This window comes from Pseudoliparis swirei, chromosome 4 (assembly GCF_029220125.1).
Source record: "Pseudoliparis swirei isolate HS2019 ecotype Mariana Trench chromosome 4, NWPU_hadal_v1, whole genome shotgun sequence".
NCBI lineage: Eukaryota > Metazoa > Chordata > Actinopteri > Perciformes > Liparidae > Pseudoliparis > Pseudoliparis swirei.
The window spans coordinates 29532073-29558087 of record NC_079391.1 but is presented as its reverse complement, the minus strand read 5'-3'; the positions used below and the strand labels follow the sequence as shown (position 1 = coordinate 29558087).

Here is a 26015-nt window from a genome sequence, read left to right as displayed (position 1 = left end):
AGAGAAGAGAAGAGAGAGAGAGAGAGAGAATTCAAGAGAAAAGAGAGAGAGAGGGAGAGAGAGAAGAGAGAGGAGAGAGAAAGAAAGAGAAAAGAGAGAGAGAGAGAGAGAGAGAGAGAGAGAGAGAGAGAGAATTCTTATTCCGTTCTATTCAACAGGGGCTAGTCTAGGATTTGCGTGGCCAGACTGAAAAAAAATCATAAGGCCTCTCTTGTTCAGAGGGCCGGGCCAAATGTGGAGGCGGGCCGTATCTGGCCCGCGGGCCTTAGTTTGAGGACCACTGCTCTTGGCTGTTGATGTCTATCAATATCGCTCATTTTGAAAATGACGTAAGAGGGCAATACTGATCCGTATCAGACTAGCGAGGAGGGCAATACGTGGCTGGCATGACGCCCATTAGCCAATCAGAATGCTTGTACTGTTGTTGCTATATAATAATTCATCTTTATTCATAAAGAAAATGTAAGCTAGTGGTCTGATGCTGCCAGAGGAAACGCAGGTTGAGGACAGCATCATCAGTGTATTGCTGCTTATGCTTCAACTCTGTCAGAATTTTTTTTTGACATTGGGTGCCCTTTTTTTTGGTTTGAGCACCTGCCCCCCAAAATGTCTGTGCACGTGCCTGCATATATATATATATTTGTATGTATATAGAGTTATATTACACATGTAATTGCAAACAATTCGGTCTAAAAGAAAAAGACAGCACGATAGTTCAACGTTAAAGTTTAATTAAAATATTAAGTTATGAATCTTAACCCTCAGTCAAACTGATGTAACGTTATCTGTGAATAAATAATAAACTCTTTGTGCTCGTTAGATCCTCCAGACCAAATTATATCTCATGTTTAACCGCTCCGGAGACGTCAGAGCCGGCGAAGCATTTAAAAAAGTCCTGCCGAGATCAGGCTGCTGTCGGCGGCCACACAGCGCGCTGACCGCCCGGCGCTGCAGAGCAGATCCTCAAATCTACGGCGCAGATCTTTATTGGGCTGAATCATAACAAACCGATCACAGATTTGATTTTTAAACTACTAACTTCTCGCCTGAAAACATCCTAAAATTACATTCCGTGACTCAACAGTATAGTATTTATAAAAAGTCATCAAGTCTCCTCTGATGCATCCTCCGGAAAGTGGGAGGATCAAGTCACATCCGGGCATTTTGACCGTGCTTTGCGAGAAGCGAACTTTGAATTGGAACATGTACTCGGGCTGAGACTGATGACGTTTCACAAGTCCACGAGGACACAAGTAGAGGAAAGTACGCACAACTACGCATATTGAGAAACGACGACCTTCTGTCTCTACTTTTTAGAGCAGCCTGATAATAAAGAGTTGCAGTTTTCTAAATCCTGACTGAAACTCCTCAAATGAACTAATATGATGTAGAAAGTCACACAACTGGTGTGAGAGCACTTCCTCAAGGACCTGAGAGAGGAAGGGGGGTTAGAGGTCTGAAATGAGCCAACACCTCTGGATGTGTGTATTCTTTGTATTTGCCGGCAGCTAGCAGCCGGGTTATCTGGAGTGACAGCAGATTAACGCACAAAGACATTTTATTTCTCTTTTGTAGTTTTAGGTCCTAAAACCGTGTGGATGATGGTACGGTTCAGGAGTGTTCGTCCGAGTCTGCATCCTCGTATAACAGCGGCAGGGCGTCCCGGGGAACAGCGTAGTCGGCCATGTTGGGGAGCCCGGACACCACGCAGCAGCTCAGGGCGCTGCGGAAAATGTCCATGTCACAAGCCTCCGTCCACTCAGCGGTCAGCTCGTCGTAGCTCTCCACGTTGTAGCAGGTGGTGATGCCGTTGTAGCCCCCGACAACAAAGAGACGATCGTCCAGCACTTCGATGCCAAAGTTGCTGCGGGGCGTCACCATGGGCGTCACTTCCTGCCAGCTGTTGTGCACGGGGTCGTACGCCTCTGCAGTGTTCAGACGGTTGTTGCCATCAAAGCCGCCAACCTTTGGGACAGCAAGTGACATATATGGTGAAAGAACAGAAACTCACACTCAACTCCTTCTGATTCATCTGTTGACTGAACGTCACACGAGTTTCATGTGAACTTACTGCATACACGAGACCTGCATATGCAGCGGTGCCAGGTCCGCTGCGCGGGCTGCCCATGGGGGCGATCATCGTCCACTGGTCGGCCCCCGGGAGGTAGCACTCAGCCGTCTGCAGGCACTCCGTCCCATTGAAGCCCCCGCAGATGTAAAGCTGGGGAGAACAGGAGGGGTTAAGTAAAGAATCACTTCTTCTGGCTTCAACTCCTTATAAATTATTCCGAGATCTTTCTACTCTAGCAGGATGATTCCCATCGTCCAACGATTGGTGTTGGTCTCTAATATCTAATACGTTGCATCATCTTTCTAAAGTTTCTTTCAATCATGATTACAAACCTGAGACAAGCTATAAACAAACTGTCTAAAAAAGAAAGGGGATTCTTGTTTATGTCAGTGCCATCCAGATCATAAGTGTTGACATGTTTTCTTTCTACTTGACCATCCACATACAAATTAACCACAGTGTGCAATAGTGACACACACACACACACTAACTCACACATGCACCTCTTTTCACTTCCATGCACACAACGTCACAGATTCTCTAGAGAGCCCATCGGTCTCTGAAGACCTGCAGTCTGACACACTTCCCTCTGGCCAATTACTCAATGCACCTCAAGACAACTGCATCAGGTCCCATGGAAACAAGGTAACCAACAGGTACACATTTACTCTGTTGCCCTTAAATAACTCCCAGACACTTTTCCACACCACCTTGTTGTGCAGCGTCGTGCTGCTGGCGTCGCTCCGGCGCTCGTGCATCGGCGCGATGAGACTCCACTGGTTGGCCTCGGGCCTGTAGCGCTCGGCGGTGCAGAGCCGCGTGCCCCCGTCGAAGCCTCCCATGGCGTAGATGCATCCGTCCAGCGCGGTGACGCTCACGTAGCAGCGGCGGTGGCACATGGGGGCGGCCTCGTGCCAGACGCGCGTCCTCAGGTCGAACCTGCGCACGCTGTTGAAATGCTCCGCCCGGTCGAAGCCGCCGATGCAGTAGAGGCTCCCGTTGAGGACGGCGGTGCCGTGGTAGGCGCGGGGACGCTCGCAATTGTCTGTCATGTTCATCCAGTGGTCGGCGCGGAAGTCGTACGCCTCGATGCCGTTGGTTGGATTGCCGCCGCTCCAGCCTCCGATGGCCAGCAGGACGGCGTTCGGGAGGCGAGGGCGGAGGAGAGGGTTGCTGAGCTGAGCGACAGAAGGCCTGCTGGTCCTGATGTGACCGATGGCCTCGAGGACACCCTGGGCCATTGACAGGCACTCCGTGCTGGTGCTCACCAGCTCATTGGACAGAACCTTGAGCCGCATGTAGTTCAAACTCGTCAAGGCCAGTCGCACCTACGCAGAGAGAAAGGGACAGGAGTGTTGAATTGAATCTGGTCAACACCATCAGCCAAATGCTGAAGGTGCAAGTCCAAACGAAGTGACCGAAGGTTATCATACCTTTGAAAAGAGCACCGCTACGTGTGCTTTCCGTGTTTCGGGCGCGTGGTCGATCCAGCGAAGGACGGCCTCGAAGGCGACGCTCTCGTTCCTCACGTTGAGGTCGTCTCTTTCGAGGATGTCGATGAGTCGCTGCAGGGGCAGCTGCAGGAACTCTTCGTGGCGGGCCACCTCCTCGAAGTGCTCCACCACGTAGCGGTGGGCCCTGCGCTGCAGTCCGTGGCAGAAGACGACGTCGGTGAACTCAAAGATGCCGATGCAGTTGTTCGCGCTGAGCTGCTCCCCGAGGAAGTCGCAGCAAGTCTGCACGACGGCCATCACGTTGAGCTGGTCGGCCGCCAGCAGCAGCTCCTGCACGTTTTCTTCAGTCACTGAAACGGAGCCGGTGTACGCAAACTCAATGATGAGCCGCATGGCGTCGGGAGACACTCCCGGTATGACGAAGACCTTCTTGTCTGCTGGGCACCAGCGTCCGAAGAGAGCACTGAGGGTGAAACATAGAAGCAAAGAGTTGGAAACAGACTTCAGATCTTTGAATTTTTTATTTTATTTTATTTTAAATGTATTTAACCAGGAAATGCTTCATTGAGATTAAAAATCTCCTTTACAAGAGTGTCCTGGCCAAGACAGCAGCAGCAGCACGTCACACAAAGTTCCATACAATACAACATAAAACAGTGACAGACAATATAAAAAAAAACGAAAAACAAAATCACAGCATGAATAAAAGCAAAACTAAGACTCAAGTCAACACAACCCAGCGTACACAGGAGCACATACCTCCGTCATATAAAACATCGACAGCTAGATGAATTTCCCTCCAATAAAATCGACACACGACCCCGTTTAGTATTAAAGGGGAATTATACAACACGTTCACCACCGGACATCAGAGTGTAACTCGCAGTAAGAATGTCTCAAATATTTCATGTTACATTTTGTATTTAATTTTGTTTTGTGATCTCAATTCATCTCCGTGTTGTGCAGCTTCTCCGTTGTGCGTTGAGTCGAGCATCTCAAGTTGCATTAAAGTAATCTGGTCACTTTTCTGAACACACAAAATCCTCAATGCTACTGTGTTGATCTGCAAATCTAGTTGCTATGGAACTGAGGGAGCACTGTAGCATTCAAATAATAATAATACAACAATAATCATAAATAACTGCACTCTGCAATCAATGTAGCATACAACACTTCATGGAGGTTAATAATTATTGTTGATTAGACGTTCACAAGCTTCAGATACAACTCACATGAAGTATTCGCTGCAGTCACACAGGATGACCCTGTGGACGTCAAACGCCACGTCCTCCACGTTGATGACCGCGTCGCAAAACTGTCCCCCCAGACGGAGGTCGTTGAACACGGAGCGCCTGGGTGAAGATTCGGCCTGGTCGCTCATCTCGAGTTCCTGGAGTACGAGAGTTTCTTGAAGGTCGACTGGTCTCTTGGGTCCCGAGAGGTGTTTTGAGTCCATGGAGATAATGTGAAGGAGCAAGAATTCTAGAATGGATTCATATCTCAACGACCAACTGACGTCGTCCAATTCAACCGGTAGACTGGAGAACACTTTACTCATTTAAATATTGAAGCCACAGGGGGCGCACGGGAGAACATGTTGGGTCGCGCGTTGAATACAATTGCAAAACATTACACACAACACAGGATCCTGTCGACCACGTCAACACGGCCACGGTCCAAAGCGGTAGGCCTCCCATCCACACCTGTTCTCATCAGAGAAATTACCTGAAGGCCTTTTTAATGTGACCGCGTCATCCTGTGTTCAAATGTAGGAACTTCATGTCCCAGTTCACCCGGTGTTTCCCTCAAAGATAGCAGAAAACAACAGAACTACCTTTAGGCTCCAACACACCGGCCCCCGAATGTTAATGTCAGGAGGACAAAAACAATTCAATACATACAGGTAGACCCCTAGTGGTGCTCAAGCTCCTCCCCTTTTTCCCTGGATGAGGACAGTGCCCTTTCTGCTGGAGACACATTGTTTCTTCATTCATAAGTATTTAAGAATAAAAGTTACTCTCTCTGTCATCAATTCCCGCCAAATGTGTTTTGATATCTGACGGGGAATTTATTTGAGTTCTTGTGAGAATATCGCCCGACATGCTCCGCGGCGCTCACAAGCCCAAAACCCAAGGATAAGAAGTTGCGTATGTGTCCGCTTCTTTGAGAAGACGTTTGCTCACTGCTCTGCCCGGCGTGATAGACTTAGTTTGCACATGTGCAGATCTCACCAGTCCTTCTAGAAAGGTCTTGAGGACTCTTCCTAGTAACCAGGAACTTTGTGACGCTGGAGCATTTACAACAAGTCCAATGTCTCCATGAACGAGACTTTCTTTCCATCCTCCACCTTTACCGCTCCTTTAGCAAAGGCAAGTATTCTTTTAGCCAGAGCTTCCAGAAGAGGTTGGAGATGTCCTGAACTTGTTTCCATCTTCTTTTGATATTGAGACCTCTCAAACAGTCCAGTGTTTTTACTGTTAACCCTGGTGGCAGTAGCGGCGGGTAGTTTCTCCCACACAGCGGGCGTTCACCAACACACTCCAACAGCATCAGGCGGGATGGCTGATAATCGGAGGTAAGCATATCAGTCATTTGGTTTTTAAATTGAATGTATTATTGGATTATTTTTTACAAACACACTAAACACTCACACGAAAACAGTCCTGTGGTCCACATGCTCAACAATTTAAAGTCAAAATAATGTTTCAATTGTAAAATGTTTATTTAACTCTAAATAAGAAGGAAATCACAAAATAAGAAGTTAAAATACACTATGTTCTATCAGTTCCCAGGAGTGTATATATATATATATATATATATATATTTATACATATACAGTATATACAGGACTGTCTCAGAAAATTAGAATATTGTGATAAAGTTCTTTATTTTCTGTAATGCAATTAAAAAAACAAAAATGTCATGCATTCTGGATTCATTACAAATCAACTGAAATATTGCAAGCCTTTTATTATTTTGATATTGCTGATTATGGCTTGCAACTTAAGAAAACTCTAAAATCCTATCTCATAAAATTTTAATATTTCCTCAGACCAAGTAAAAAAAAAGATTTATAACAGCTGAGTGTTTGTCAAGGCTCAGGAAACCCTTGCAGGTGTTTCGAGTTAATTAGACAATTCAAGTGATTTGTTTAATACCCTACTAGTATACTTTTTCATGATATTCTAATATTTAGAGATAGGATATTTGAGTTTTCTTAAGCTGTAAGCCATAATCAGCAATATTAAAAGAATAAAAGGCTTGCAATATTTCAGTTGATTTGTAATGAATCCAGAATGCATGACATTTTTGTTTTTTTAATTGCATTACAGAAAATCAAGAACTTCATCACAATATTCTAATTTTCTGAGACAGTCCTGTATGTATGCAAATATATACATATATATATGTATGCATTTATTATTAAATACATATATATATGCAGGCACGTGCACAGATAGAGCCCTTTTGCCCTGGATGAGAAAAGTGCCCTTTTTGCTGGAGACACTTTTTTTTCATTCATCAGTATTTAAGAATAAAAGTTACTCTCTGTCATAAACTCCCCCCAAATGTGATTTGATATCCGACGGGGCATTTATTTGAGTTATTGTGGGAATTTCGCCCCGACATGCTCCGCGGCGCTCAGCAGTAAGTTTAACGCCAATTCATATACGGGAACATTTCCTCAAGATGTGTTTTTGAAAGTTGTGCCGCTGTTCGCGTCTATGTGTTTAGTTTTTTTGGCACCTTTGTGGATCAGAAGCCACGAGGCATCTGGCTCACCTGCACTGTGGATATTTTATATTCAGTAACTATCATCACCATCTCTTCCTCATTTGACCAAACGTTTTAGTTGCCTACTTCTAACCATACTTTCAATTCATCGTCCACCGTGTAGGATTTAGTGACATCTAGTGGTGAGGTTGCAGATTGCAACCAACTGAAACTTCTCCGAGCGTGCCGAGCGTGTGAGACAACTACGGTGGTCGATGCAAAAAAAATCCGGTGTTTGTTTGTCCTTCCTGGGCCGTGCTGTAGAAACATGGCGGAACAACATGTCCGCCTCCACGAAGAGGACCAGCTCCACCCTTAAATATAAGGCTTGTTGTAAGATAACAAAGTGATTATACTATTAAGAAAACAGTTTTTCCTCCCCCTTAATCCTACACACTGGACCTTTAACTGTGTTGTTATGTGTCATCTATGACCTGGACCATGAGGAATAGTTGCCATGTGCAGATGCTGCAAAAAAAACCTCTGAATTATAAAAAAAACCATTGGCATTAGATTTAAACAAACCGAATAAAAACAGTATATTAGGGATGTCAATCAGTTTTATCTTGGTTTGTGGGGGTCTCGCTGGGTCGGACTGGCTCGGCTGCAGGCTCGACGGCCTCCGTCTCGCTGCCTCTCTTGGAGCAGCGGTTGGGGGTCTTGTTGGGTGGCTCGGTGGGGGTCTCGTTGGGTGGCCTGTTGGGGGTCCCGTTGGGGGCGGTTCTCGAGGTCTGCTGTATCTGGAAGTGCTTCCTAGAGCCCAGCAGCGACGGGTTGTTGACCAGCGTGTACAGCAGCTGCCAGCGAGAGACAACCCTCCGGCGGGCGGCCGCCTTGTTCGGCCGGTTCTCCTGAATCCCTGAAAACACGGAGGAGCGGGCCGTCACACCAGAGACACCGAACAGAGGCATGAATGGAAACACTGCGGGTCTCCATGTTTTGATACTTGGAAAACCCAGAAAAAACCCTGTGGAGGATTAAAGATGCATCTCATATATATATTTTTCATTTCCACTGTTTCATTGTTCCTCTAAATAATGATTCATATGTTGGATGTTCACACACTTCAAGGAGTTTTGTTGCCTGAACGTAATTGAAAATGCAGGCGATGAGGTTTCAACATCTCAATATCTGTTGAATCGATTGCCTTGGAATTTGGTAAAGATATTTATGCTGCCCAGTGGATGAACCCTGATGAACTTAAGTGATCCTCTGACTTTTCCTCTTGTGCCACTAGGAGGTAAAATTGTTTTCTGAGAAATATCCGAGACAGGATCAAGTTTGTTCTCGACGTATGGATCTAATCAAAGTTGGCAAATGTCTGCATCGGGAGGAGTTTGATGAGGTTGACCTTCAGCCAGGAGACCGGTGTTTGTGTCCGATGTAAAACCCCAAAACGATGTACATATTTTCACTGAAAACTTGATACCAACCAACTAACTATCAATCCATGTATATTTAATACTGCCCTATGTTTTTTTTATCTAGTGCCATCATCTGGTCTATATTTTAATTTCTCCAATACTTCCTAAGTCTTTCTCAGTGACAATATTCTTTTCTTTACATTACAGCAGCTCTAGATTTCTATATTCACGACTGGAATTCAATACATTTTCATGAACTCTATAAAGGACATGTCACATGTGAGGCTGGGCTCCACGTATGTGAGGATACGTATCGCATGTCACACGTTACTTGTTCCATATCACATGCAGCTGAGAGTCTTTACCTTCCTCTGCATCTCTTATTTTCCGCGCCGCTCCGCCGCCCTCGATCATCATGTCCAGCAGCAGCCCACAGAAAGCCTTCATCACCGGGTGGGACTGGCTGACCTCCACCTTCAGGGAGTGGGCGTAGTATCGGTAGGCTGGAAGGGGTCAAAGGTCACAGAGCATGAGAAATGTACTTTAAATGTCTTCAGGTGCTGTTAGAGTTATTCAATATGTGTATTATCATCAAAGTAAAGATTCTAAATAAGTCACTTACAAGTATTATCTGCATACCTAACGCTTGATATCTCTTTCTCTCTCTCTATATATATATATGTGTGTATATATATATACATATATGTATATGTATATATACAGGACTGTCTCAGAAAATTAGAATATTGTGATAAAGTTCTTTATTTTCTGGAATGCAATTTAAAAAACAAAAATGTCATGCATTCTGGATTCATTACAAATCAACTGAAATATTGCAAGCCTTTTATTCTTTTAATATTGCTGATTATGGCTTACAGCTTAAGAAAACTCTAAAATCCTATCTCATAAAATTTTAATATTTCCTCAGACCAAGTAAAAAAAAAGATTTATAACAGCTGAGTGTTTGTCAAGGCTCAGGAAACCCTTGCAGGTGTTTCGAGTTAATTAGACAATTCAAGTGATTTGTTTAATACCCTACTAGTATACTTTTTCATGATATTCTAATATTTAGAGATAGGATATTTGAGTTTTCTTAAGCTGTAAGCCATAATCAGCAATATTGAAAGAATAAAAGGCTTGCAATATTTCAGTTGATTTGTAATGAATCCAGAATGCATGACATTTTTGTTCTTTTAATCGCATGACAGAAAATAAAGAAATTCATCACAATATTCTAATTTTCTGAGACAGTCCTGTATACAGTATATACATATATACATACATATATACATATTTATATATAAATATACATATATATAAATATATACGTATACAAACAAATATATATATATATGTATTTATTATTCCTCAAAGCTTTGCCTTTGGTGTCTAAAATCTCTAAAAGGTATTACCTGGGTCGTAGGACTCTGCGCTGCGGTGCAGCAGACTGACGTCAATACGACCAAGATGGACGATGTTGTACAGAGCCGTTATCAACATTCTCCATATTGCGACTACCAGTCCCACGACGATGTTAATCAGGAACAGCAGGTAGGTCAGGAGGAACAGACTCTCTCTGGAAAACAGCAGGAAACATTTCAGAAAGAAATTAGGATGGTTGTCATAGTTTTCTAATTTAGGTAAAGGAACATGCCTCGGATCAGTTTACTTGGCGTGGTCGTACAAGAAATTGCATTGGGTCTTTTGTGGCTCTTTCTTTTTTTTACTGAATCCTCGCTTTCTACAAGTGCGTATTAGGATCATTGTATGTGAAAAATGAAATAATAATTACGGAGATTGAGAGAAAAACACATCTATGTGATTAAAGTCACAAAAAAATTAGGGCTGTGAAACGATTAAAATTTTTAATCGGGTTAATCACAGGTTTCTGTGGATTAATCATGATTAATCACATATTACCGATATTCTCGGTATATTTTGTGAGAACAGAGATTTATGACAAAAGACGGATATATACATTTATACATTCTTCTATACAATGGTGCTGCAACTCAGCAGTTATTTAGCAGTTTTCTTCCATATGGAACATTAATACATCTTCATCCTAAACAGAATGTTTAACCCTCCTGTTACCTTTCGGGTCAATTTGACCCCATTCAATGTTTAATGTTGGTGTTCTTTGGGGTCAATTTGACCCCAGGCTGTTTTTCACTGTGTCAAACTTCTAAGAAATATCAACTTTTTTATATATTTAAAGGGCTATTTAGGTAGTCAACAAACAAACATAAAGTACCTCACACTTAAACTTGGGAAACAATGTTAATTCTAATAATTTTCTGGAGGTTTTAATTGCTGGGGTCAAATATGTTAGTAAATGTAAAGGTAACAGGAGGGTTTACCTCTTCCACTCCACTGAGGACGCCGGCGTCCTTAAGCCCCTCCCCTTCCCTTTAAACGGCTTGCTCACGCAGACCACGTCAATAAACATGGGCATGTTTGGTATCCCAGCATTCAACATATCCTCATCTTTGCAAAGAACCAGGGATGGATTAACCAACGGGCCTACCGGGCCCAGGCCCAGGGGCCCATGAGCTCAGGGGGCCCCTGGGCCTGAGCCTCCACACGTGACGTCGCTGTGATTAACATTGTATTGATATGAATATGATGATATGACACGATGCGCCGTAGCCGGTATATGCTGGGCTTAAGTCATTCATGTCAGTAACAGGGCCCCAATAGTCCTACTGAGGGATGGATTACCGAACGAGCCTACCGGCACCAGGGGCCCATGAGCTCAGGGGACCCATGAGCTCAGGGCCCCATAGCGGAGGTATTAGCGGAAGTACTAGCGGAAGTTAGCAAAGAGCTAGCGGAATCAGAAAAGGTAAAAAGTTTTACAAAAAAACTTTTTTTTGGTGCGCTGTGTCTTCCCTGACAGTAACGTGTTGAAGCCAGGAGACCGCGCTGTCTTTGCCCGGGCCATGAACACGGTGATTTGCTCCGTTTTTGTTTGACTACATTTTATGAGTAACAGTTAGGGGGGTGCTTGTGACTTTTCATGCGCGAAGACCGGCATCTGAACTCTGCGGCAACCGCGATCGACACATTGAGCACCCCTGCATTAAAACATTGGTGCAAGTGACTTTTTTTCGTCCCGATGTGCGCACACACGCCGGCATCCGGCGAGACGGGGATCGGAGTCGTGTTAACGTGACACGTAGAGACAGAATGACATGCTGCTGGTTCGAGACGACCAACAACAGACGGATTGGAAGCTCATTCTGCGCATGCGTTAAATGCGTTAAAAAAAAACGAAGTTAAACCTGTAATTTAATTAACTGAGTTAACGCGTTATTTTTCACAGCACTAAAAAATATATATGTTTATGTGAAGGAACCCCATCGTTTATTTTCCTATTGGATCAACCTCATCACACCACAGATGACACAGTTGAACACTGTGGTAATGTGAGCAGTCGAATGCAAACAAATACAATATATATATTATATAATAGCAGCACAAATGTGTTCGTGTAGCTTTCCAGCTGATATAAGTGGAAAAGGTGGGTATTTACCATACAGAGGGGATCAGATAAAAGAAGGTTTCCAGTTGCATTATGTAGTATTTTTGGAGCTCGAGCCTCCAGGGACTAAAAGTCAAGCTACCGTGGCCACTGTGGCTTACATTTGTATTTTAATCAGTCCCTTGTGAGTTCCCCAACTTAAAAAAAAACTGCAGTATGGTACCTCTTTAACTGTTTAAGTTGAGATCTGTATTTTATATTTCCCAAAAGAGGTTGTTTTTAAATATCCCACAAACTGCCAAGAATGAAATTCTTGAGTTTTTTTCATTGTGAAATGAAATTCACCCAATGTTAGCAGAGGAATAATACAGTAGATGTTGCACAACCCCATGCAACTGCTTTGTCCATCCGTAGACTAAATCATTGGCATGTCCTTATTTATAAGGCAATTCTTAACGTGCTTCCATCTTATCTATGTAAGTTAATTTATCCTGGAAGCTACCGTCTTCGCTCTATATGCACAAGGCCTCCTCTTGCTATCCGTCCCTAACATCTGTATAGAAATGGGAAAATGGGTTTTAGGTTTGGAATTTGCTGCAGACTGATCTGGGTCTACGGGAACCGGTTCTATTTGGTGTGTTTTTTAAATAGATTGAAAGAGTTGGAGGAATCTTAATCTACTTGTCGATGTTTTCTTTGACTGAGGTATGTGCACCTGTGTGAACTGGGTTATGATGACTTGAGTCTAAGTTTTGGTTTACTCATGCTGTGTAAAGTCTCATTTTACATTGGCTGTCACTGTTTTATGTTGTATGCCTGAAACTTTGTGTAATGTGCTACTGCTGCTCTCTTGGCCAGGAAACTCTTGTAAAGGATTTTTTTAACCTCAATGAGGCTTTTCCTGGTTAAACAAGTTTAAATAAAAAATAAATAAACACCCATGATCAACAATCAAAATACCTAATCAACACAGTACACATACGGCATCCTCCTCCATTCCAATAAATGAGCTTCACAAACCTGTTGTTCAAGTCTCTCGTACCGCCTTCCTTTTTAATGAAAGCAAACTCAGCGGTCACATGTTGAAGCGCCGTAGCCAAGGTCAGCGTGACCCAGACCGGCCTGAGACACACAAACAATGCAATATGACCTCTGTTCCGATCTGTTGATCACAAAATGGAATGAAGAGCTAATCTACGCGCTAGCTTGCCAACTCACCACGCCTTCCCCGCGATCGTGAAGGCGATGAGGTTACGACCGTAGAACACGGGTATGATGATCAAAAACACCAGGAACAAGAAGCAGATGTAAAACACAACGGTCTGGATTCCCATTCCTGCAAACACGACACAGAAACAGGCAGAACATTTTAAAACACATTGAGAAAAACACATAAGTTTTCTTCAAAGAAATCTTTTACAAAAAGATAAGCAATTAAAATCCATGAAATCTTCTTCTTTACTCTTTAAATATAGAAATATTGTATATATATATAAATTGTATCTGCATACTGTCTTATTAATTATCCCTGTCTTGGATTCAACCCTGAATTAATTACTTCTTGACGATTAACATAAACAAAACAAAAATCATAAATATTGTTAAATGTGGTCACATGACACACACAGGGGGAAGTCGTGCATTTGTTGGAGGACTATTTGCGGCGGCGGATTAATATGCATTTGGTACTCCAGTGGGTATTAGTGGTGTTACACCCTTGACATGAACTCTTTAATAAAACTTTGTTCTTCTTCTGAGCAACATTTATTATACACATTCCCAATTAAAGCAAGCATACACTGTTTTCTTCAGCCGGCTTCCCGCACCTGCTTTACACACGCCCCCTTCTTAAAGAGACAGCGCTCTTTTCCAACGGAACAACGAGCACATTCCTCCCTTCACAGTTAGTATGTGCACAAAACATGAATGACCTTAAACACAAATAATAAGAAATAGACACCGTTGAACTACATCAGTAAGAGATATGAAATAACATTTCAGATGCAATGAATATGCATTTGGTTCTCCAGTGGGTTTTGGTGGCAGTGTGTGGAATCACGTTTAGAGAAACTACAGTGTGTGTGTTTGTGGTAATAATGCAACACGTCACTCGAGTGTGGCTCATTGATGTGTTTTAAATAGTTATTGGACTAAAATGGACAACGCTATCAGAATAGTGCATTCAGAGAGTATTCTCATTTCCTATGTTTCCTTATATCTACAATCATTAGCCCATCTCAGGCGCCTCCCATTAATCTTGATCCTCTTTGAGAATCTCCCCTTGATTGGAGTCCACCTTCGGTAAATACAAGTGATTGATTTGAAGAGGCACACACACTAGTCTATGTAAGAACTGAGAGCGGGGAACGAGCCATGAGGTCTTTTTAAGGTTGCTTTGTCATCACTGAGTTGAACATTTATTTTTTACCATCAGGCTGAAATAAAGGTGAAGAAGTCTGAATACCTTCTAATTGAGCTGTACAGTTTCCTTTTGATTAATCCTCTTAACAACACTTGCTATCAGGAATAAGATAAGATAAACATGAAATATATGCATCATTTTCCTTCAATAAAGTACAAATCGGTGACAGTTTTCTGGAGTATTTGATCTTTACCGAGACAGACGATGGCAGCTTGGTATCCTGTCAAACCCATCCAACAGACAATCCCAGGTTTAGATGGACGGATGGTCTTCTGGCTGTTATAAATGCTGTAAACGTCTCCTTTATACAATCCTTTCAGGTTTGACCTGGAACAAAAACAGAGATGCATCGAGCCTCGTTTCAAACCGGAAGACGTAGGAATCTAATCTCAAGCGGAACAAAGCAACACAGAGTAGTCCAAAGGTTTATATAAGGTGTAAAAAAAAGGAAGAAGTGAGGTATAACTGGCTGTTGACGGACATGAAACTAATCAGTACAAACCATGAAATACTGAGTACCTTCATACCCATTCTACCATGCTATTTACGATGTCCTAATACAGTGTTTGGCAAAGTGTTACTGCATTTAATCGCTATTTGCAATATGTAAGGCAGCATGCTTTTCTGGCTATAAATAATAAATAATATAATAATATAAATCGCCTACCATTAAGTTTAATTTGTGACTCCAAGGGAAAAAGTTGAGATATCCTTGATCTAAAGGATTTGTAAATAGGAAATACGGTCTTCATAAGGTGGTAATATGTCAATAGTGTTTTTATAGCGTGTTACACTGCCCCTCAGTGGCCAAAAAATATAATTGCTTCAGGAAATAAGTTTTTTTCTTTTACCCAGACTTTTTAACTGGGTTTGCAGGAAGTAAAAACACCCACCAATCACAACGCAACATACAAATGGCACTGTACAAATCTAAGATTAAGCTTCCTTACTTTATTCTTTAATTCCTCAATAGAAAGACAAATTGTCCCCTCACATACAATAGGCCACATAACAAAATGTGATGGACTCCGCTGCTTTGCTGGCTCTTTAGGTTTAAAAGAATTGCACTAAAAACAAAAGTCTGGCATATTCGTCAAACAGTTTGAATAGCTTGAGGATCAACCCCAAGGTGTTATGCACTTACCTGTGAAGTACCATGGACCTCATGAGCATGATGAGACTCACCAAACAAGACAGGGTCATAGCACAGATGTAGCACACTGAGAAACAACATGGCGGAAAAGAAGAACAAACAAATGAGTCATGCATGATACATTTCCAGATTTCGCTAAATTTTCACAACTTCTTTCTAGCAGCGGTGTCGGACGTGTCAAAGAGTAACCCCACGTACCCTCCACCAACCAAGTATAGAAGGTCACAATTTGGACGACCTCCATCCTGTCGTCTGACAGGACGATCCCGAACCCCAGCAACAGGAAGGCGATGTTTTCATCGATACCGTCACGGACAATGTGGAGGGTGGGGACCACCAGGACGACGAGCAGCAACGCCGTCTGTGAATCACATCTCACAAGCTTTCCACGCATGGAGAACACGGAGTAACTTTACTCGGTCTGATTTAAGAGGAGGACTTACATGATATATCGCCACCAGGGCAACAAACGCTGACACAGCCAGTTTTAGTGGGAAACGAAACACTGCAAGGCAAAATAACTCACGGTCACTTCTCTCACAGTGGAGCTTATTTCAGTCACGGCAATTTGGGACTCAACATACCTGCATCCCTTCAAAAGATTCTATTTGTTCTTTTTTTTTGGCAGATGTCCACTGAATGTGACACAAATACAAAATTGCAGCTTTTGGGGGGGAAAAGACTGAACGCACCTTTTTCTGGTATATAAATATAACTCTTAGGCACCTCCAGCATCCTCTGTGCCAGCGTTGGTTTGTCTGTAGATGGAGAGCTACAGTAGAACATGGAGATCAAATGTCAGCCACACCTGTAAAAACAACATACTTTCACTGCCTTATCTCCACTCACCTGGCGGCCGAGGACTTTTTCTTGAGAAGCAACTTCACATAGTTGGTGTAGTAGCTGCTGTCAAGGTCCTAAAAGAGCAATAGAAGAGTCACCATAACCTTAAAGATGTACTTATGTCAGACTGGTGATGTGCGAGTGTGTTATTTGTTGTGGTTTTTCAAATTATTTTGTATCTATTTTTTGGTCTGTTTTTTGTTGTTGTTCACCCTTTTATTTCTCCTTTCCCTTTTGTTTTGTATCCTTAAAGCCCTGTCTTGTTGATTTATAAAATCTATATATATATATATATATACTGTATATATATATATATCATTTTTATAAAGAAGAGTCACCATTGAGAAAGTTACATGTAGAAGGTCATGGGTTTGATTTCCTTCGTAATTAACAGTGGAAAAGTTTTAGAATATATTCTGAGTTATTCAAATTCCTGTGAGCATCAATTGATTTGTTTGGTTGAAAACATCATGAAATAAAAAGAAAACCATAATTCTTAGTGGATGAGTTTGAATAATTAACAAGAATAAATAAAAAATACAAGAAAAAAAGTAAAAGTAAAGGATTAATGAGCGAAAGTGAGGTTTTTGTACCTGCTCCCCACAAAGATTTCTCCTCTAAGTCATTAGCAAAGACAGATTAAACCCACTGTTAAAACAAAAACTCTGTTGTATTAATGCGTTGTTGAAAGGGGGAAAAGATATCACCTCCCCGGTCATAATCTGCTTGAGGACGCTGAGATAAACCCACTCTGTTCTGCACAAGCTGCTTACAGTAATCATGGTTACGTTGGACATAGTTGAAATACATGTTTCTTACTTCAGTTGCAGCACGGACCGCCGTTAAGGATTAGTTGCAATGTTGGTATTTACACACATCATAAGGCAGAAATATGAGTGGACGTATGGTAATAATGTCAACGTCCGTCCTCTGACTTCTCTCACCTCGTCAGTACTCGGTCCTTTCACAAACAGCAAAGGAAACTGCACACAGAGATACGCGAGGCAGCCCAGCTGAGGCAGACTGGCAAGCAGAGCGTAGTACATATAGATCTGTGAGGGAGGGGGGGTGGGGGGGGGGATGTCAAGAACAATATGTTTTAAGGAGGAATTCAACTCATAGCTGGTAAAAAAAAACAATAACATGAACATATTTTGAGATATGTGGTTTCATGCGTCTCAGTTGAGGCAAATCAAATGTTGTATTTAGAGTGTTCACGAGAGGTGATGTCTGGATCATCAGTTTTCATTATTTCATCCCAAAGTTTTAGTTCATTGTCTTCTATCTCCATCGACCAGGTCTGTAGGCTTTCTTTCTGTTATCTCTTTATCTGTTTGTTTCCAACCAAACTAGTTTGAAGGATGCATAGAGACTTTCGGTCTGCTTCTCTCTGAAATGTCTGGTGTGCAGTTGGTGACAGTGTGGGCCCCTTGGCAGCCCTGACAGCTTGATGGGGAAGCAGAAGGGGGCGGAGCTAAGCCACAGGTCAATTCTATTTGTCAATATTGTAATGTATAAAAAACTACGTTTATGTCAGGATGTCGTAGCCAGAGAGAGATTGGACCCAAATGCCAACAACACAGGGAAGGTGCAGGTGATTGGACACCGGGGAACGAGACACAGGTGGACACAATGAGGGCGGGGCTAGCAATCACACAGGAGGAAACAATCAGGAACAGGGCAAACAATCACAGGGACAGGAAATGCAAAATAAGACACAAAACTTCAAAATAAGACACAAAACATGACACAAAAACTCCGGATCATGACAGTATACCGTGATGAAAACATTACCTCACCTCTGGAGTCTTTGGACAGTCGAACTTCTGCCACACCAGGACGGCGAAGTGACCGAAGGAGAGCAGCGTCCCGAGCACGTAGCCCGCTTTGTGCTGCAGAGTGCAACACAGCAACAGAGGGTAGTACAGCACGGGGTAGTAGAAGATGGCAATTATCTTCATGTACTCTGAAAAACAAGGGACGAAAGAAACGAGCGCATCAGTCCCTGATGTGTGACCTCACATTGGACATGGATACATTGAATTGTGACACTTCTGCAACCCAAATGTGTTTCATATTTTACATTTCTACCTATGTAGATCAATATTGTCGTGTTTTATCGTCTTTTTCTCCATTTCAAACTGCATTCTCCTTTGCGTTGAGGTTCGGGCTACAACACTAATTGGAATGATTTAATAAAAGGTCATATTTGGGGTTTGAAAAAAGGTACATTACTTTTGTTTTCACTGTGTTCGGTCTCCTGCAAGGCCATTCAAGGTATTTGTGAAACAAAACATACGAGTGTAATTCAGGAGAATATTTGGTTTTCCTCAAAACATCCCTGGCAATGCAGTTTCTTTGAATGGGAATTTTTAGAAGACGAACAACAAGAGGCAGCTGAAGTTATTCACTATTTCCAAGCTAACTTAGATTAGATATTACACAGCAGCGGGTACACATTAGAGCAATTGTAAAAGAATACCAAATAAAATACAAAATATAATAACAATATTAAATATAAAGAGGAATAATATATATTTATAGACACAAGATAGTGATTAAAGTGTGTTGTCAGCAGGTTAAAGTGTTAAAGTGTTGAGTGTGTTTAAGGGATCTACTGACTTACTCATGTATCATGAATATTTTCGGAATTCTTGAGAAAAATTTCCTTTATTCAGGGTCCTTTAAATCCCTGAATTAATTTGTGTCTGATTAGAGCTCCAAACAGTGTCTTTTTTTTAACAATGGGGGCTCCAAGAGCAAATCCTCCTATCTGAGAAATTCACTTTTTTGAGAATAAAAAATAAAAAGTGTTTTTTTGCTTAATTATACTTTTTTACAGATACCAAATGCATCGTGCAAAAGTCCAAAAAAATACAAAATAGACAAAGTGCACATAGAAGGTTTCTCCCCATCTTCCTGGATCATTTAAGCTCTAAAATCACTTAAGCTCAAACAAATCTCAACAGCAAACCTAGACAGTCTTGTGGATGCAGCTCCAGTCGACATTAGAAACAGAGCGTGTAAATGTTCACCTTTAAGGTTCGCTGGAGTATCTCTGGAGAACGGCAGAGGGTCTGGGGTGATCACCAGCATTGCCAGTTTGCTGAACACCAGACCAAAGACAGCCATGACGAGGCCTTTTTTCTGAGTCTGGTCCAGGAAGTTGGCTGGACTGCGAGATCACGAACAGAAACGTTATATAATATGCATCAAACCGACAATCAATCAATCTTATTTATGCATCTATCGACTTCCCACCTGAAGACACTGGAGGATCCTCTTGTGAATCCTTGGCAGAGTTTGTTTTTCCTGGTGAGAACTGCCAGGATTAACACCACCACCAGCTACAATGGAAGATGAGGATTAATCAGGACTTCTTGAACACCACATTGGGGTTATAACTGTGCACATATTGGACCGGAACATGAACTAAATATATCAATGCTTTCTCCTTTTTGTAGGGTTCATCTGCTTCCATTTGTTCCTTTGGTAACAAGGACAGACTGCGACGTGGTTTGAAGCTGCGGGATCAAGCGTCAGAAAGAAATCCTCAAATTAAATGTTAGTTTTTTGTCATTTTTTGAATAAAATTCGCACCAAACAAAACACGTGCTAAAGAAAATACAATACCGTACCTCATCATTGCACAATATGTCAAATGAATGCTATTCGTAGCGTTTGCCAGCCACCGTATGACATTAAAACGAAACAACTTCATGAAATAACAAAGCCGAACAGATTTGCAGATGCAGTTGTAAATTGGGATAGAGCGACCAATCAGTCGTGAGCTGAGCGTGGCAACATAAATTTAATGAGAACATTCTTCAGACCACAACATCTTGTTATTTCTGACCTGCTGCGGTGACCCAGCTGTCCCAGTTTATTCCACATTATTTACTGAGCAGGACCGTATGAAGAGTTCTGACCCTCGCTGGTAATTGGGTGGAAATCAAATGAAGGCTAACATCGTGAGTTTCATAGAAGAAGCATTAAAAGGATGAAAAATCTTCAGAACAACATCTACGCTGGTTGTTTGTTCCACTCATGGTTTAGTTGTAGTGTTACCGTTGTGTTTGGGGTACATATATATGTGTATAGTAATAATCTGGAACCCTGAATTGATTTTAATATGACATTAACAGTTTCACAGGTTTATAGGCATGTTAAATAATTATTTGTGCAACATTTCCTCAACCTGAGCGTTCAGGATGATTATTTGATTGGTGGATCGATCATCCATACCCCTTCAGTTCTCCTTCGTCCAAGTGGATCAATAACCCAAAACAGTGGCCAGATATGGCTCGTCTTTACATATTTCATTGGTAAATCCTAGATTTGCAAAAAAAAACATCTAAAACTCTTCCAAGACTCGCTGCCCAACGACCTTCCTGACGTCGACCTTTCAAGGTCAACGTCTAACTTCAAACCCGCAAGTTGTAATTTCACAATGTGGCCACTAGGACGTCGGCCTCGGTTTGGTCTGTCCGCCATTTCATCCAATCAGTGACTCCGATAAACACGAAGACATCGGCTATCGACTTTCAGATGCCCTTGTTGGAATATTATCTGTTTACTCTTACTCTTACTATTCTCAAAGATGTTTATTTAACTACGATTTGTTATTAAAAGTTTAGGCAAACTAATACTTTTCTCTCCATGTTTCACTGGTTTGTCCTTCCTGATATGCCACAATTTAGCAACCCACCAATTCTTCCGTAGACTTCCTCATTTAAATATTTTTATTTTCATCCCTTAAACAAGTACCTGCGCTCTAATCTACATCAACACCCTACGATGCACAGTCCCTTTTACTTCTTTCTTTAAACGTGTGTATACTTACAGATATCGACAGCATGCATACGTGGAAGACCCTGTCGTCCGCTGTGGGGTCACATGGCAAAATGACCCTGTGACAAAAAGACGACACATATTTAAATAAACAAAAGCTAAGTTCTTTTGCAAAAGTTAGAAGACAAAAAATAATGCTGTCAAAGAATAAATGACGAAGACATGTTGTTGTAATAGTTTTTGAGAATTGGCTACTGCAAATATTTTGCACCAATTCCATGATCTGCACAGCTGATAACACTACTTCATGATCCAAGCGATTGGATTGGTTCTTTGTATTAATATGCATATCAAGGTTTTTAGATGCTTAAGTTACGTTTACACTTAGCTTTGAACCAGAACTGCTTTCATCTCTGAGATTGTTCAAATACAATCACCACCTTCCAGGAATCCCTCCCTGGATCACCAGATATCTTTAATTCATTCACAACTGAACTTCTACATATAATGAATACATAATCAATAATCCCCCCCCCCCCCCGACACCTTTTTGTTCTCACGATGAAGTTTCCTACTCACTCTTTGGGTGGGTCGGTTGGCTCTGCGTTGTTCGAGTACCAGTCTGAATAATCGTAGGAGGAATATTCGAAAGGCTCAGGTTCGGTCTTGCTCTGATTCATCTCAGCGGTTCAGTCGAGTCCAACGGGACGAGGAGGGACGATCAGAGGACTCCGGATCTGCCTCCTTCGAGTCGAGTAACCGGGCTCAGGGACCTGCTAGTGCTGTACCGGGTCGGGACCGTTTGGCCCAAACACATTCCAGTTCAACTGGGAGCTCAACACAGAAGATTAGCACCAGCACAGAGGGAGAGAGGGAGGGAGGGAGGGATGGAGGGATGGAGGGAGGTGAAAGAAGAAAATGACTTTAAGTGACCTCTGCTGCTACTTTAACGGATATAATGTATCTTTGATGTGGAACTTAAACTTCTAAACCTGGTTTCGTCATTCAACTTTCATTTAGGCATTTCAGTCAGTGGTTATTTTATAAGTGGTGGACGTAACTAAGTACATTTACTAAAGTAGTAGTTGTTGGTAAAAAAAAATATGCAAAAATGCCACACTTTTTGTGGTTTCGTGCTGATTTATTGCTTCTTCATTGCAAGTATTTAAAAAGAATGATGTTATAACAATCAATTTCTCTGGCAAATAATCCGCAGATTCTTCCATAATGATACTAATGAGTCGATACCGCCTTATATCAAACAGTTTTCACCAAATAGTTGTATTTGTGCACAAATGTCATAAATAATAATGATGTTGTCAAAGTCTCATGTGTATTCCCACAGAAATGGAAGCACTTTGTCGGACCTGCTTGCCTCCCGCTGCCTGTTACTTAAGAGACTAATCTTATAATAAGATGAAAATCTCTCTTTTTAAACAAGGACGACCTTTGTGTGAAAAGAGCTTAGGAAAGGCCAAAATGAGAATGTGGATCATTTGACACGTGACACGCCTCAGTTTAAGATCACACTTTTTTATTTCTTTCATTATTAAAATAAGAACTGCAGGAAATATAATAAGTGGATCATACACCTTCAACTTGAGCAAACTGGGCATGAAGATGGACTCGTTGATCCAGTTAAATGTTCTCCTGTTCATTTTGTGCATCACAAAGAATATTTAAAGCCTCGGACATAATTATTTTCTTTCTTTTTTGTGAATTCAGACGAATCTCCTTTGGGAGTTAGAAGTTTCTTAATCCTGATGTGTGAGCTCGCTCATATGACAGAGGACGTCGAGGGCCAGCTGATCAGGATTTTCTCAAATTACGGCCTCACAGAGGACCCTTGGTGCTTTACTGCTTCTATTTCAACATTTAAAAAAGCCACCAAAAAAATGTAAATAATGTAAAGACGAAAGTACTAAAAATGCTCTTCATGCACTTCAAACACTAAATGACTGCTCTAAAAGCTAAATTCTAAGAAACTAAAAGAAGTGTTTGATGTGTCCACTAGGGGTCCAGCTCTGCTCCTCTGATGTGTTTCATGTGTTTGAATCAGAAGGTAAAGTAATACTGAGTGACTCTTGTCAGACTGACTGTTTGCGACATTTCTTCCACAGCTCAGTATTTTTAGATAGTCAGTCCACCTCTACGCCGTAGAATAGAATATTAAATATTGAACAGCATGGTTTAGTATTATGGGGTCATATAGTATCAAGGCATCGCAATACAATTTGGGAAAAATTTATGGCTCTACTTTCTGGCTTAGTTTTCCCATTAATGCATTTCATTAATCGGGACTACAGATGAACAATAGCCTCTTGGCTAACTGACACATTTACAGAAATGTGTTATGAATGTGCACTGTCCCTTATAAACCAAAGTAAAAAACAAAACAAAATGAAAACAATACATGAAATATGAAAATGCAAAAACATAAATGCGCTTGATTCTCCTGAAACAGCAACACCGTGTTGTTTTTTGTTGCGCGATGATTTGAATTCTTGAGCAGTAGCTCCTCCCCCACACAACTCACACGCGTCAGCGTTTCCACGGTAACGGTTACTTTGATGTATGTGACGTCATGTGACGTCACGGAGCGCAGAACCAGAGTTCGTAATAGGAGGTGAACGCCACTAGTCGGTTGTAGATTCCTGGAGCAGGGGCGTGTCTAGGGGGTGGCCAGGGGTGGCACGTGCTACCCCTGGAATCTGATTGGCCACCCCAGGTGCCACCCCATATGCTAAACTATGATTGGCTATCTGCCCACGGAGGCGGGAACGTTTGAATTGTGTGACTACCGAACTTTCATTTTCAACCGACAAGAAGACATCAAGAAGACATCAAGAGATTGCGGCTACTCGCTCCTGAAAGATGTGAGTAGCTAGAATTATTGATAACAGTTACACATAATGAGTCAGTGGTTTAAAAGTTTGAACTGTAATAAGCTAAAACGTTTTTGATTTTCACGATATGTGGTGCAGGTCTGTCATCATCGCGACTGTCGACAGTGTCGACTGACTCAGCTTGCTGCCCAGCAAACCTGTCCAGGGATTCTTAGCTCCTGAAAGATGTGAGTAGACTTATTGATACACATGTGTGAATGGTTTAAAAGCTAAAACGTTTTCCCATCTTATTTTATTATTTCCTGACTCAGCTTACTAGCAAACCTGTCGTCATCATTGTTTGGTTATTGTCAACGATGCTAACGCTAACGCTAATGCTAACGCTAATGCTAACGCTGATGCTAACGCTAGCTAACTTAACGTTACAGTATGTAAATCTGTCTTGTATCTCTTCTAACTTTGTAACATTAGACCTGAGTAAGTTTTGCATGTCACATTCATTCATGCATTCATAATTAGGCTAAATGTATTGTGCAAGATATAGTGACATGCATCATGACATGTGACTATTACAGTATGAAAAGAAATCAGAACATTCAGGGATTCTTCAAAAGAAAGAAATCCAAAACAACAGAGCAGGACAGAGCAGCAGAAGCCAGCAGTGCTAGTCAGTCTGAGGATGAGAGCCAGCTTGACTCTGCTAGGGATGTACAGCAGGAGCCTCCAGCTTCAGCTGTACACATGGGTATGTAAAATCCTGATAGTTCCAGATTTCTCTTTAGTAAGCACTTATTTGATTGCCTTGATAATATCAATGACATTGTGGTTAATTGCCAGACATTGAAACTAAAGTTGACACTAACTTCTCAATTAGTGTAGAAGTGCAATAGTCATTATTTCATTTTAGTCATCTGAACATACCACTTAGCCTACTTACAAAAAGGCTGATTTTATTATCATTCTGATGACAACGTATGTGTTTTTGTAGACTCAGACAAGGATACTGGTGATGAAGGCCCTTCATCTTCACTTGCACATCAGGGTATGTAATGTATGCATCTTTATAAAACTATCTGCTATGACTTGAGATGTTTCACTTTTGCTATACTTATAGTGGCTTATACTGAGATTCAGGGCAAAGCCCTATTTTTAACAATACAGGTGTGAAAAAGCTAAATATGACTAATTTGACATACAAATAAATTGATACAACTGTTAAAATCCCTATATTACTTCAGGTGTGTCAAGTCAGCCACTCTCTGACAATGACACTGACACTGAGAACCATCCAGCAGTACCTGCAGGCCATGCAGTGACACGTGGGGATGGTGATGCAGCAGCCCTTGTGGCCCCACCTGGACCTCATGGTATGCCTTAATATTTCATATGAAATATATTGTACTTAATTCAATTCTTTCATCTGTACTAATGCCCCAATGAGCACTTCTGTCCCAACAAGTACATGACACTGATCCAATTCTCATGCTTTTGTCACTTTCAGATATTTCACAGTCAAGAGCAGCAGGTCCCTCTCAGCCTCGTTTAAAGGTTTTTCCAAGAACCCTCCAAGGTGAGAAGAGGAGGGCGTTCAATCCAGTGTGGTTTAACCACACCCTGGCTTGAATACTCACAAAGCAAAGATTCAGCCTACTGTTACGCATGCAGACACTTCTCCTGCCTGGCGTCAGAATCTGTTTTCTCCTCAGAATCAGGCTTTTCACACTGGGAAAAGCAACGTACAAAGATGCTGGCTTTAAGTTGCATGAGAAATCTGAGTCTCACATTAATGCCATGTTTGCTTGGAATGAGCACA

General features: G+C 41.8%; 2 protein-coding genes and 1 long non-coding RNA gene across 5 annotated transcripts; 1 reads left to right on the top strand and 2 right to left on the bottom strand.

Annotated features, from left to right (window-relative positions):
* Positions 1-1479: 1479 nt before the first annotated feature.
* LOC130192297 (kelch-like protein 10) lies at positions 1480-6733 on the bottom strand. The gene is made up of 5 exons (XM_056412145.1): positions 4758-6733; positions 3505-3988; positions 2782-3399; positions 2072-2221; positions 1480-1965 (listed from the first exon to the last, which is right to left on the bottom strand). The coding sequence occupies exons 1-5, from the start codon at positions 5081-5083 to the stop codon at positions 1612-1614; spliced, it is 1932 nt and encodes a 643-aa protein (XP_056268120.1). The 5' UTR covers positions 5084-6733; the 3' UTR covers positions 1480-1611.
* Positions 6734-6826: 93 nt separating this feature from the next.
* Positions 6827-22155, bottom strand: LOC130192296 (receptor for retinol uptake stra6-like). 3 transcript variants are annotated; one of them, XM_056412142.1, is made up of 17 exons: positions 21936-22155; positions 21409-21475; positions 19827-19912; positions 19601-19740; positions 18365-18531; positions 17510-17617; positions 16572-16639; positions 16415-16494; positions 16166-16227; positions 15921-16083; positions 15714-15789; positions 14763-14896; positions 13366-13483; positions 13168-13269; positions 10076-10239; positions 9029-9166; positions 6827-8158 (listed from the first exon to the last, which is right to left on the bottom strand). In XM_056412142.1, exons 1-17 carry the CDS (start codon positions 22034-22036, stop codon positions 7851-7853), a joined length of 2082 nt encoding a protein of 693 aa, XP_056268117.1. In that variant the 5' UTR covers positions 22037-22155; the 3' UTR covers positions 6827-7850. The 3 variants fall into 3 exon arrangements, with proteins under 3 accessions (XP_056268117.1, XP_056268118.1, XP_056268119.1); XM_056412143.1 differs by having other exon boundaries at positions 19827-20089; positions 21936-21957; XM_056412144.1 differs by having other exon boundaries at positions 19601-19735; positions 19827-20089; positions 21936-21957.
* Positions 22156-24392: 2237 nt separating this feature from the next.
* LOC130192306 (uncharacterized) lies at positions 24393-25808 on the top strand. The gene is made up of 5 exons (XR_008831364.1): positions 24393-24429; positions 24778-24947; positions 25191-25244; positions 25441-25569; positions 25704-25808. It is a non-coding gene; the product is annotated as an uncharacterized LOC130192306 (long non-coding RNA).
* The last annotated feature ends 207 nt before the right edge of the window (positions 25809-26015 follow it).

What these genes read in the sequence shown, in the direction of transcription:
- LOC130192297 (XM_056412145.1), bottom strand. Translation starts at nt 5,083, where the DNA reads ATGAGTAAAGTGTTCTCCAGTCTACCGGTTGAATTGGACGACGTCAGT. An exon ending in TAGCGGTGCTCTTTTCAAAG is followed by an intron (nt 3,400 to 3,504) that starts GTATGATAACCT and finishes CTCTCTGCGTAG; the next exon opens with GTGCGACTGGCCTTGACGAG. An exon ending in ATGCAGGTCTCGTGTATGCA is followed by an intron (nt 1,966 to 2,071) that starts GTAAGTTCACAT and finishes GCTGTCCCAAAG; the next exon opens with GTTGGCGGCTTTGATGGCAA.
- LOC130192296 (XM_056412142.1), bottom strand. Translation starts at nt 22,036, where the DNA reads ATGAATCAGAGCAAGACCGAACCTGAGCCTTTCGAATATTCCTCCTAC. An exon ending in TATTTATATACCAGAAAAAG is followed by an intron (nt 16,228 to 16,414) that starts GTGCGTTCAGTC and finishes TTTGCCTTGCAG; the next exon opens with TGTTTCGTTTCCCACTAAAA. An exon ending in AATAAGAGATGCAGAGGAAG is followed by an intron (nt 8,159 to 9,028) that starts GTAAAGACTCTC and finishes CCGTGTTTTCAG; the next exon opens with GGATTCAGGAGAACCGGCCG.